Consider the following 12,453-nt stretch of genomic DNA (forward strand, 5'->3'; position numbering starts at 1 on the left):
ATGAACAAGGCTGGCTTCCCTGCTTTACCACATCTGTCTAATCGCGAACAACAAGCATTATTAATCATCAATAAGAAAAAGACTCGAAAAATGACATAAATTTGTTCAACTAATTACAAATAGAACACACTCAAGAGGATACTGAAAAAAAATAGGTTGCTGCTGTCAAAAAATAAAACAAGAAAGAATCTTGTGTATGAAAGACTTCTTTTCGTTTCTTGGTGGTCGCGGCACCATAATTTCAGATCCACTAGCTCCGCTTTGTCTAGCATTCTCACATGTTTCTAGAAACTTTTTGAATGCATCTTCGACGTATTTAGAACCTTCTAAACAAGTCATGTTCTCTACTAGTTTGTGTGGGTAAATGTCCTTATGGCAATCTCCATTTAGTGTTGCAGCCATTTGCACTAATTCCACTTGAAAGTCACTCAACTTCGCAGTTTCATTTGCTTCTCCTGGTCTCATCTTTTTCGGTTCAGGCAATGTCACTGCGATTTTTGACAAGTAAATAACATAGAATAGTGAAGTAAAAACAATGGCATATTGAGCGGGTAAGGAACATAAATATCGACAAGTTAGAGATAAAAAACTTACCAGGACAGTCGGTTCGTGGGGTTTCCCTAGTGACGACAGCATCAAATGTACCGGCCCATGCATCCCGCTTAGTAAGAAACTCCGGTAAATTGAAGATTTTCTTCACTGTTGCTGGAATGGATGAATGTTCGAATTCTGATGTTGGATATGGGCCATTAGGTCTGTGTAATACTGTTAAACACACAATACATTCCTCATCAGACCTCAACAAAATTGCGCGGCATGGTTTTCCAAGCCCATCCCTAGCGTACCCCTCTTCACCATTTGTGTTATATGCACACGCATCTCCTTAGACTTAATAAAAATACCTTATATGTGTGTGTATACATAACAAAATGGCGAGGGTATTTACAAAAAAAAATGCTCTCAACTGTTTTAAGTTGTGGGCAAAATACGAACCAGTCCCCTGTTCGATCCAAGGAGAAATGATGATAGCAGGAACCCGAACACCCAGTCGATCGAATTTGAATTTGTAAGGTTCCTGACCGACAATGTCATCTGGGCTCGGAACTCCTGTAGGAGTAGGAACATGATCGTAGAAGCCACCGTGCTCGTCATACGTTATTAAGAACAACATTTCATTCCATTGTGGGCTTGCCCTAAGCGCTTCGTAAACTTCTTTAACGAATTTTTGGCCTTCGGAAACATCATGTGAAGGATGATCATCGTTTCCTGGCAAAACTTTTAAGTCGAAATACCGTTGTTCGATTACTGTATAATGTGGTAATTTACCTTCTTTGCAATCTCTTTTGAAATCCAAATCAAATTGATGAAATTTGCCAACATATTTCAGTTTTCTTAGATTCCTATAAATCATTACAAGCTCAACTTAGTAATTCTTGTAAACGAACAAAATAAAAATATGTTATTAAAGACTACTAAAATTTTGTACATACAAACGTCGCACAGTAAGAATAATATTGAACAGTTCGTCTTGGCATAACAGTGAGATAGCAATGTTACGACAATTCTGTAAGTCTATTACTGAATTTTAGTATATATACATAAAATTGCTAGAAAAATCTCAAACAGTCGGCAAATCTAAAATGACTACGGGAACATGTATATAATATTAGTCGGATAATTATCTAATATCGGATAGGGATATGCCTATATCCGATCCGATAAGCTACCATTTACGGCCTTAGCTTCTCTCTGTATACCATTTGCATCCCAAGACTTTCATAGAAGGATCATAGGGAACTAAAGACCAAGTTTGCTTTCTCCCAAAGCAGAGAATTCTCCTTTCAGAGCATGATACCCTTTGCATATATATATAGGCTTCTTTGAAGGTAATTGGTTCATAATATTGATTTCGGAAGTGCTAGAATCACAAAAGATTTTGACAAAAAAAGTTACCAAGCTGATGTGGTGGTTGTGATATTCATCTCTAAACGGTCCAGTTTAGTTGAACTTTCAAACCACAACCGCCACATCAGCTGAGTAGCTTCTTTTGTCAAAATCTTTTGTGATTTTAGCATTTCCTTATTGATTTAGAGTTGCTACCAATGCAAATAGTTGTTGTGGTAATGAGCCGCAAAATTTGGGATACATTTTGGTTTTGAATCCCATTCTTAGATTTAGAAGTCGCGGTATGAAGTTGTTGTGGTAATGGGTTATTGCGTAGAATTTGTGGTAAGTAGTAGAACAAGAAGTTTGAGATGAAATGGTGGGTTCTAGTGGAGATGGGATGAGGAGAAGATGATGAGTGTGATTTGTAGATATGATTAGTAATAGGTTGTAGTAACTCATCAGAAGTAAGGGGATAAGCTGTTACCTACAAAAGTTGACATTTTGAACAAGAGACAACCAGTAATGTGACTTGCATCTGCAAAGAGTCCTGAATGGTAAATGGGTTTCATAAAAAACACTTGTCTTGAGATATGTCTTGAGATATGAAGTTTTTGTGTATATAGCTACATCCAAGAACGACATATTTAGTTGATTTTGGACTAAATTTGTCATTTTTAAGTGTGTTAAGTAAGGATAGCATGATCCTGAGTTATTATTTTAGGATGATGCTACTAAGACTCCCAAAGTAAAGACGAAGTCAAGAAAGTAGACACTATTTGGTTAAAGATTTGTAAATTGCTTTTATTTTGGTAAAGGAGAATAAAACCCACATCCTCAAAATGCTTCCATGCTTGACTTTGTTTGTACTTTGAGAGTCTAAGTAGCATTATCCATTATTTTATTGTTTCTTGTTTATTTTCTCCGAAATTATTTCAACCTCTTCCTCCTTCAACCTTTCCGTTTCTCAATCAAGACCTCTCTCGCTCTCTCCTAATTTCTTTCCGATTGTCTCTTTTCATTTCTCTGTCTGGTCACCTCCTTATCATGTCACAAACCAGATAAGAGTATATTGGTCACATTTCGCTCGTGACTCTGGAGTTTAATGTTTTCCGACCAATTGTGGTCTATATTAGTTGTTCTGAAAGCACGTGGGTGTAATGTTAATATTAACACTAAAGTGGGGGTCATTGTTCAGATCTCCCCAGAAAAATTCTCATAAGAATTATACTAGACAAGAAGATTTAGTTCCTATTACAACAAAATAAATTTTCGAACGGTTACAGATTAACTAAGCTTAATAGTTGGAACATTCTACATGTGAAACAACTAGGCCCAACCCTGGGCTTAGGCGACCCAGGCGTCTAGGGCCCCAAATTTAGGGAGCGCACGATATATATAATATTTATATATAAATAATTATTATATATATATATATATATATTTTTTTGGAATTCGACTACGAATTACGTATGTCGTTACATTTGGCATTGATACATCAAAGATGTGATACGCTCAATAACTGCTCACTCAAACTGAAACAAAGACCGGGCCTATAGCCCAACATGACAATGGCCTAAAGCCCAACTACATTATTTACACCCTAATAATCCCAAATCAAATAACCAAAGATTCCACCTTCTATGGGATTCGAACCTGAGACCTCCAGGGATTTCTGGAGTTTATGTCAACACCTCAAATAACCAAAGATTCCACCTTCTATGGGATTCGAACCTGAGACCTCCAGGGATTTCTGGAGTTTATGTCAACACCTTGGAACCACTTGGGCTACCAACTGTTGACTATATATTTTTTTTTATGCACATATATATTAGGTTTGTTTGGTAATAGAGGTGGTAGAGTAGTTCCTTAGCGAACCTAAGGTTTAGGATTCAACTCCATTGAAATACATTATTTTTTAAATGTTTTTTTGATTTTTAAAAGAGGCACTAAAAGAACAAAGGTTTCAAACCGTCGTAATATGTGGTTTAGGTGTCGTTTGACAATGAAAAGTAGAAGTTTTTTTTGCTCGTAGTAGAAGTTCTTTTGCTTCAAAAAAGTAAACAATTATCATAAGTATGTTTGGCGAAATTTATAAGTAAAAAAATCAAAAAGTTAGTTTGGTAGCGTAATTTACTTCTCTCATAAAGATACCGATTACAATTAAATTTATTTGTGATTTTCATAATTACTATTTTGGAAGATGAAGTGGTGATATTGATAATAATGGCGGCGGTGGTGGTGGTGGAGGTATGATGGCTGTGGTGGTGGAGGTATGGGATGGTGGTGGATGTATGGGGAAGGTGATGGTGTTGGTGGAGGCACGACGACGGCAGAAGTATGGTGGTGGTGGTGGATGTACCTTGGTAGTGTGGGATAGTGGTGGTAGATGTATAATGGTGGTGGTGGAGGTACAATGGTGGTGTAGGTACAGTGGTGGTTGAGATACAAATGGTTGCTGGTGGTTGAGACACAGTGGTGATAGTGGTGGCGGAGGTACGGTAGTGGTGGTGGTGGTTGAGTTACAGTGGTGGTGGAGGTTTGAGATGTGGCGGTAGTGGAGGTGTATGGTGGTGTTTGGTGTTGGTGGTACAACAGTGTGGTGGAAGTTTAGTTGTGATGGTAGAGCGAAAAAAATGGTAAAGTAAAATTCGTGCCTATGTGGAAGAAAAGTTGCTTAATTTTAAAGTCAAAAGCTGAAAATATGAACTTTAAAAGAAATAAATTTTAACTTAAGTGAAGTCGGAAATTTTCGCGTTACCAAACCAAATTTTTTTACTTTTCTACTTAAATAAGCAAAAAAGTAACTTATTTTAGTGTTGCCAAACGACACTTTAGTGAAACCAATTAAAGTTAAAATGTTAAACACACTCTAATGAATAAGAAGTTTACAAGACAAAGACTAATATGTGCAGGGGCGGACCCATGTGTAGACAAGACTGGGTCCCGATCAGACTGAGATTTGTAGATTTTCATCTCAAATTATATCATAAATAGGACGGTAGCTTAGTGGTTGGAATTGTGCCTTGCGCATTAGAGATTTGGGGTTAGATCCCCCTTTCATCTTGAATTTTTGCTCTTTATCTTTTTTGGGAGGTGTTAATTGCGCTCCATGTATATACGAAAGGCGCCTCCAAAAGGCAAAGTTTTGTGATGGAAAAAGTGCCTCTATAACTTTTGGGGCTTTTTTAAAGTTACATTAGAACTAATTCTACTCTGCCCTTATAATATGACCAAACTCACAAAAATGACCCCAAAATATAACCAACTTCTAAATTAGCCCCTCTATATAACTTGTTTGTTAATTTTTTTTTGATACGTCCTATTTGAGCTTCCCTGACTAGCTTAAATTCCTGGTTCCGCCCCTAAATATTTAGTATAGGGGGCCTAGTCAGTACGCTTGTCTAGGCCTCTCAAAACTCAGGGCGGATACTGAGAACAACAAATAAGTCAGTTTAAAATCGAGTAACGCTGGAACGGTAGTAAAAGACATGTGCTTTAGCACACCTTAACTAGGCTAGTAAAAGCAAATTCTTTGAAGTATATCATAACGGGTTGGGACATTTTTGTTTTGATAAAGTGTTATTTTAGTATATCATAACAAGGATGGGTGACAAACATTTTGTTTTCCTTTTTGGGCATGGGTTTGACCCATTAGACTCTTAAGTCTTAAGTTGACTATTAACTTTTGACTAATGTTATTTGCATGACATGACTATACCATCACTTGGAACATTTTTGTCACTCCTTAGCAAAATATCTTTCATTTTCTATCCAATTTGCTAAGTCTATTTAAATTTTGAGGTGCTAGAGAGATCAAATTCATAAATCATGTTTGCCTAATACAAAGTAAGTTACAAAGTTTAGCCATAAACACCTCAAAATTAAATAACATTTTTGAGGTGTTTATTTGATGGTGATTATTTCTTTTTTTAGAAAATCAATGACAACTTCTTTTTTGTATTTTCTCTATGAAGCCCTAATGTCGCTTATTGCATTTTATCATTTTGGAAGGCCGCGGCTTTGGGGAATAAAGAAAATTCTCCGGGGAATAAATTTTCGAAAGAATCCAGATTTTTTTGAAAATTTTTATAGGGAATACAGAATACATTTTTTTGAAAGTTCTCCTCCATCTCATCTGTTCTCTCTGCCACTTCATCTTCTCGACACCTCATCATCTTCTTCGGCGATAGTCGCCGGCCGACCAATTTTCCGGCCGGCGACCTTCAAACATAAAAAAAAAAAATTTAAATTTTCTCTCTCCTCTCTCTCTCTAAAATGTTTTTTTTTTTCTTTTCTCTCTTTCTCTAAAACAGATCTAGAGAGAGAGAGAAGGTCTTTCTCATGAACAGACCACAATGGTCTGTTCGAGAATTGAAATTTGCCTTTAAGAGGCGCAAACAGCAATGATGATTGATGAGAGGCGCTTATAGAACCATCTCCAAGAAAAACTGATTTATAAAGGATCATCATTTCTCCCCTTTAAAAGTTCCACCCAAAAATTTCTTTCTGACAACGTGATTTTTCCAATTTGTTTGATTTTCTGATTCCCGAATTACACTTTCAATTTAGGTATTACTACTGATTCAGATGATTGAATGATTCTAGTTACTACCAATTCAAGATATTCTATATATATATATATATACCTTGATTGATCTGAAATTTTCTTATTTTGAATTTTTGATTCAATCTATTTTTTTTTCTAGGTCTAAAATTCTAGTGATTCTGTTCTCACAGACCTTCTCTCTCTCTAGATCTGTTCTAGAGAGAGAGAGAACATAAAAAAAATTTAGAGAGAGAAAATAAAAAAAAGTTTTTTTTTTAATGTTTGAAGGTCGCCGGCCGAAAAATTGGTCGGCCGGTGACTTTCGCCGGAGAAGATGATGAGGTGTCGAGAAGATGAAGTGGCAGAGAGAGGTGATGAGATGGAAGAGCCGTTTTTATAGCATCTTCTAAAATTAGAAACCCCTTAGCAATAAAAAGAAACATAAAAAGTCAATCTTATTTGACTAGTTTTAAGAAAAGTCTTTATTCCCCGGAGAATTTTCTTTATTCCCCAAAACCGCGGCCTTTTGGAACCGTTGAACAAAATTAAAAGATATTTGCTATCCGATTTTTTTATAAAGAGCGAATTAAAATCGATGTAGTAAGAGAAAGAGTAGTGTTAGAGAACAAGAAACACTAGGTATATAAGTTTTGGATAGAAATCCTATGTGGTTTATCGTGATTCTTTGTTTAATAGATCAGAATAATCGAAAACACGAATCACGACACCCATATAAAATTTCTGTCTAGTGTTTGCCTAGTTCTTTTTTGTTCCTTCGTGATAAAAATTATAACCGATTTACCTGTACAATAGAGTAGCAGGAGGGTACTGATAATAAATCCCAAAATTAAAACCCGACTCATGTAACGAGTCAAATATTGTTTTCTGTGGTAACCCTTCAACCAAAATCTTCGTATCATTACTAATCAAACCGTGTGAAGTCGCTGAGTGAAGGAACAACCGATTCGGCTGAGTCGATGCAGGATTTGATGCAAACCACCGATCACAAACAGCAAATTCAGATATCAATTCTTTATAAACGGGTACGGATTCGGGTCTAAAACCGTTCATAACGGTATCTGACATACCCTTCTGTTTAATTTCAGCTTGTTGAGCAAAACCCTCCATTGTTGGAATAGTAGCATTTGGATTTTCTTCCCATGTCATTCCAAAAACTTGTTGATAAATTTCTTGAAATGAATGACCCGGATCTGGGTCCACGTATTCGGATTTATTACCAAAATAAATCCGGGTTGAATTAGGATCAGATGAGACTGGGTTGGATTCTGTTCCGGTTACACCATCAATTTCAGGGTTGACAGATTTCATCCAACCAAGCATGTGATCAAATGAGCGGTTTTCTTGAACTAATACCACTATGGTTTTGATTGGAGAAGAAGACATTTTTGGGATTTTGTGTTGGATTGGTGGTTTTGAGGGATTGGTGGAGTGGGTTTTTAAGGAGTGGGTATGTGTTGTGAATGTTGATGATAGAGAGAGAAGAAAGTTAGAGAGAGAGAGAGAGAGAGAGAGAGAGGATAAAAGGAGAATGTTCTTTGATGATGCTTAACGTAAGAGAGTGAGAAAAAAAGAAGAGTTTTATAAGTTAAAGTAATGGAATATTGGAATGGTTGTTATGGAGTAAGCAAGTAGATATGAAAGACATATGAGGTGGCAACCTATCAAATATGAAGGTTGAATTATATGAACACTTTCCCTCTATTGAAAAAGTTTTAGAGTTTTGTTAAGGGTGTGTATAACTAAATATAGCATACTTGTTGGTTGCAGCCTTGCAGGGTACAATTAATATGTTTTTACACGACTTTATTAGTCTAAGTATTAAGATTAATTAAGTTTAATCTTTTTTATAAACGGAAAATTTCTTTTCATATATTTGTCAACTTTATAATTAGAAATTATACACAAAGTTTATGGGGAGTCGCTTATCCGGGATAAGAAAGTTTGTACAAAAGTAGCTCGAGGCCGATAGATAATGGTAGGTAAAGAAAAACTTTTCTCCAATATTTATAAGGAAAAAGAGTTCCCAGACCCAACCTAACCATTGAATATATCAAAGTATGTTTTCAAGGTTTTGATTTAACAAGCTTAATAAATTACTTAGTAGATTAGAGACTTTGTAGTTTCTTTTGCTAATCCTACTTGTACTTTTGTTAAAAGAAAGACTAATAGTGTGATCGATTTATCGGCCAATCATTTGTTTTTTTTTTTTGCTTATTTGTAATATTTCAACACCAGTAGTGTTTTTCCATAGTTTCCCAAAGCAAACACTTACTATCATAGCTTAATTGTAAAAGAATAAAACTTCTTGGATGTAAACTACCATAGCTTTTTAGTACTATTTCTTTCGTCCAAAAATGAAATATATAAATGATATCCACTTACAATCTTTTTCCTCAAACTAGTAATGGATTTAATGTTGATGAATGATGATAACTTCCTCATGATGACAAAGTACAAATTATCAGATGTATGGTGAACAATTAAAGTCATCGATGTGCATGTGTCTTTACCTCGGTTTGTTGTGCATCTCTTTAAAATACTAAGAGATTGTGGGTTTGAGCCTTGGAGCAAAGAATTTTGCTCATGGAAATTAACTTTTACGGATACTTGAAACCTAATAAACTTTTACCCAAAAAATGACATTTTTACCCAAAAATATTCGGATACTTGAAACCTAATATTTATTTAATATATTCGGATACTTAAAACCTAATATTTCTTTCCATATATGTTCAAAATGACATTTTTACCCAAAAAATTTAGCAAAATAAACTTTTACGTATACATTGAGCAAATGACATTTTGTCCTTCTTACCAAATGACATATTTACAAAGTTGTCAAAATGACATATTTACAAAGTTGTCAAAATGACATTTTGGCTATATATAGCCAAAATTACATTTTTACCCTTTTATAATATCAAATTGACGCTTTACCCTTATGTTGTCAAAATGACATTTTTACCCTTGATAATATCAAAATGACATTTTTAACCTTATGTGGTCTGAATGACATTCTTGCCTTTATCTTGTAAAAATGGCATGTCCACACTTTTATATTAAAATGACAATTTTACCCTTTTATATTAGTAAAATCTCTTTTTTTATCCATACGTTGTCATTTTGAAAACATAAGGGTAAAAGTGTAATTTCGACAACATAAGGATGAAAATGTAATTTTAGCAACATAAAAGTAAAATGTCATTTTGACTAGATAAAGAGTGAATAAAAATTCTTAATTGAATATAATATTAGTACAAGTTAATTGTCAACCCAATAACAAAGTTCGTAATTCCGCAGAATAATAAATGACTACCAAACGAAAGAACTCTTATTTCCATGGAATAAATTCCGTGGAAGACTTTACATGGAACTCTTTTCATTCCATGAAATTATTTCCCTGATATCAAACACAACTATAAAGTAAATGTATTTTATGACCTTTAGAGGGCGGGTTTATGGCTTCTATGGTACAAGTCTTGTTTAAATGGCAGTAAATTATAAGTTTATTTAATGTAGGATAATCAAACTAAAGAAACAATGGAAGATAACCGAAAGTAAGAAGTTGAACATAAAATTAATGCAAGAATAGTAATAGAAATCAACAAACAAATAATGAATTTCTCCTTGTATGACTTGGGAAAAAGAACTTACAAAAAACTCAGAGACCTCTCCGACGTTCAAGTCAGTAGGGTCTTTTGCTGTTAAAGGATTGAATTCAAAAGTCTAAGTTTTGAAGATGAACCTCATGCCCAATTAGGGCGAACCAGTGATACTTATGTAGATTCGATTAGGTGACTATGATGAACGACTGAGATGATGCGGTGGTAAGACAACTGACGTAGATGGAGCCACATGTTGATGGTTGCTGGGTAGATAATACCTCATGATTGTGTATTTTCTGATATTAAAAGATCCTATGGTGATTTGCAGATCATGTATAAAAAGTGGCCTTTTGCATGCTTTAGCCTTCCATGTCACCCAGCTCAATTCAAACTTTGCTCGAAGCTCGGGCGACCCGAGTTTGTTGTCGAGCCTATGTTGTTTCTTTTTATTTAGGTTGTCTTTCCTTTGTGTGAGCCTGGTGCTGCATAACCATCGTATTTTCTTAAGCGAATTCCGCTTCTGTGTGGTCTAGTTGTTCTTTAGTGATCTTTTTGTTATACTCAGAGTCAACTCTTAGGTCATGTTTGGCGCGCGGGAATGGTTTGGGAATGGAATGTGATTCCACATTCCCAGGAATCACATTCCAGATCATTGTTTGACTTGCGGGAATGGTGTGGGTCCGGGACTGTGATTCCCTTAAAAAGGGGTAATAGCAAACCCAGGGGGGGAGGTGGGTTTGTGATTCTCACTACCCCGGAATCACATATATTAATATTGACAAATATATCCTTAACAAAATATTGAATTACCAATTTTATTTTTTTGTAGGTTTTGGTATTAATAAGTACTATTTATGATTATAGATAAATCTTTATTTAGGGTTACGAACAAAATTTTATTTTAGATAAATTTTTATTAAGACATTTATTTGTTATCTTTAATTTCTAATCCCTTTGATGTATCGTGTTATTATTTCATATCTACGAATTTGAAAAAATAATACTGATTTTAATATATAAGTTGATGTGTATATTTTATGCAAAAAAAAAAGTTGATGTGTATTTTATGGAGTTTAAGTAAGGGTAAAAGTGAACTTTTATAAATATCTACATTCCTATTCCTATACGAACCAAACACCTAATTAGGAATATGTCAGGAATCAAAATCCCATTCCTAGTCAAACCTAACATCAAACTACAGTAATCTGATTCCTAAGGATCACGTTACGGGAATGTGGTTCTCAGAAATCACATTCCATTCCCGCGCGCCAAACATGGCCTTAAGTTGGGTTTGCCTCTCTACTGGCAGCACTGATTCCTTGTCATAGGCCATTCTGTAAAGGGGTCCCCTGTTGCTCTTCGTACTGTTTTTATGTACTGAACAAGGGTCTGATTGGTTACTTCAGCCCTTCAACGGTTGGATGTGATACACTGGCTTACATGGCTTGTACCGCAGATTCATCTAGGAATTTTTCTAGAAACTTCCTTAACTCATTGTTTTCAAACTGAGTTTTGTGATCCATTACTAGGAATCCACCATTACCAATCCAACAATACTCGAAGTGTCAATTGGGATTTCGGTCGCCTAGTCAATCACGAAGGCAAATTCAACCAATTATGATGGTGTTTAAGAAGATAAAGAAGGAGAAAACCCCTTTGTCTTCTTCAACTCGTAGAGGCAGGGCCCTGCTAGATCCATGACGAAGGGGAAAACCCCTTTGTCTTTTTCGAGTTGAAGAAAATAAACCGCAACAAATTTGAGATTCTTTGGGATTTTTAGAGAGAAAAAAAAGGAAAACATGAGCAAGAGAGAGATGAAGGAGGGAGAAAGAGAGAGAAGAGGTGAAGGAGGGAGAGAATAAATGGTGGTAATGACGGTGTCCGAAAATTATTGTGGTGGTGGTCGGAGTTTGTGGGTGAAAGTGAAGATGAAAATTAAGGACTAAAATAAAAACAGATGGATTGTGGGATAACTCTATTCCCTTAGGGGGGGGGGGACTTAGGGGGTATTTAAGTATATTAGATAGGGATTCCAAAATATATTAGATAGGTCCCAAGAGAAAAATTAACTAGTTAGTCCATCAGAAAACCAGAAGTTTGAATTGCTGGCGGGCTATATTTGTAACTTTTCACCTACTATTCCACCTTTTCCTCAAATAGCATCTAATTTTTCCCAAGTCTTGCCAGGTTCCAATCTCAGGGTTTTACGTGGTAATGTTAGGTTTAGAAGGCAGACGCAGCTAGGTTAAGTTAAAAAAAACAATTAGTCAAGACTTGCAACTTCTTGAGAAATTTTCTCTTTCCTTTTATCTATCTATTTTAATGAACACATAATAGTTTGGAAACCTCAAACCATTAAATAATGACTAAACTGAAAGCACCAAATTAGATTTA

General features: G+C 35.3%; 1 protein-coding gene across 1 annotated transcript; it reads right to left on the reverse strand.

Moving 5' to 3' along the window:
* Positions 1-38: 38 nt before the first annotated feature.
* LOC147544373 (non-specific phospholipase C4-like) lies at positions 39-8,054 on the reverse strand. Its single transcript, XM_086633765.1, has 4 exons — positions 7,236-8,054; positions 994-1,400; positions 595-765; positions 39-488 (listed from the first exon to the last, which is right to left on the reverse strand). Exons 1-4 carry the CDS (start codon positions 7,835-7,837, stop codon positions 166-168), a joined length of 1,503 nt encoding a protein of 500 aa, XP_086489891.1. The 5' UTR covers positions 7,838-8,054; the 3' UTR covers positions 39-165.
* Positions 8,055-12,453: the final 4,399 nt, after the last annotated feature.

Source organism: Eschscholzia californica, unplaced genomic scaffold (assembly GCF_041429995.1).
Source record: "Eschscholzia californica isolate CP2 unplaced genomic scaffold, dmEscCali1.0.p SCAF_4, whole genome shotgun sequence".
In the NCBI taxonomy this organism is placed as follows: domain Eukaryota; kingdom Viridiplantae; phylum Streptophyta; class Magnoliopsida; order Ranunculales; family Papaveraceae; genus Eschscholzia; species Eschscholzia californica.

What these genes read in the sequence shown, in the direction of transcription:
- LOC147544373 (XM_086633765.1), bottom strand. Translation starts at nt 7,837, where the DNA reads ATGTCTTCTTCTCCAATCAAAACCATAGTGGTATTAGTTCAAGAAAAC. An exon ending in TTGGATCGAACAGGGGACTG is followed by an intron (nt 766 to 993) that starts GTTCGTATTTTG and finishes TGTGTTTAACAG; the next exon opens with TATTACACAGACCTAATGGC. An exon ending in CCCACGAACCGACTGTCCTG is followed by an intron (nt 489 to 594) that starts GTAAGTTTTTTA and finishes CAAAAATCGCAG; the next exon opens with TGACATTGCCTGAACCGAAA.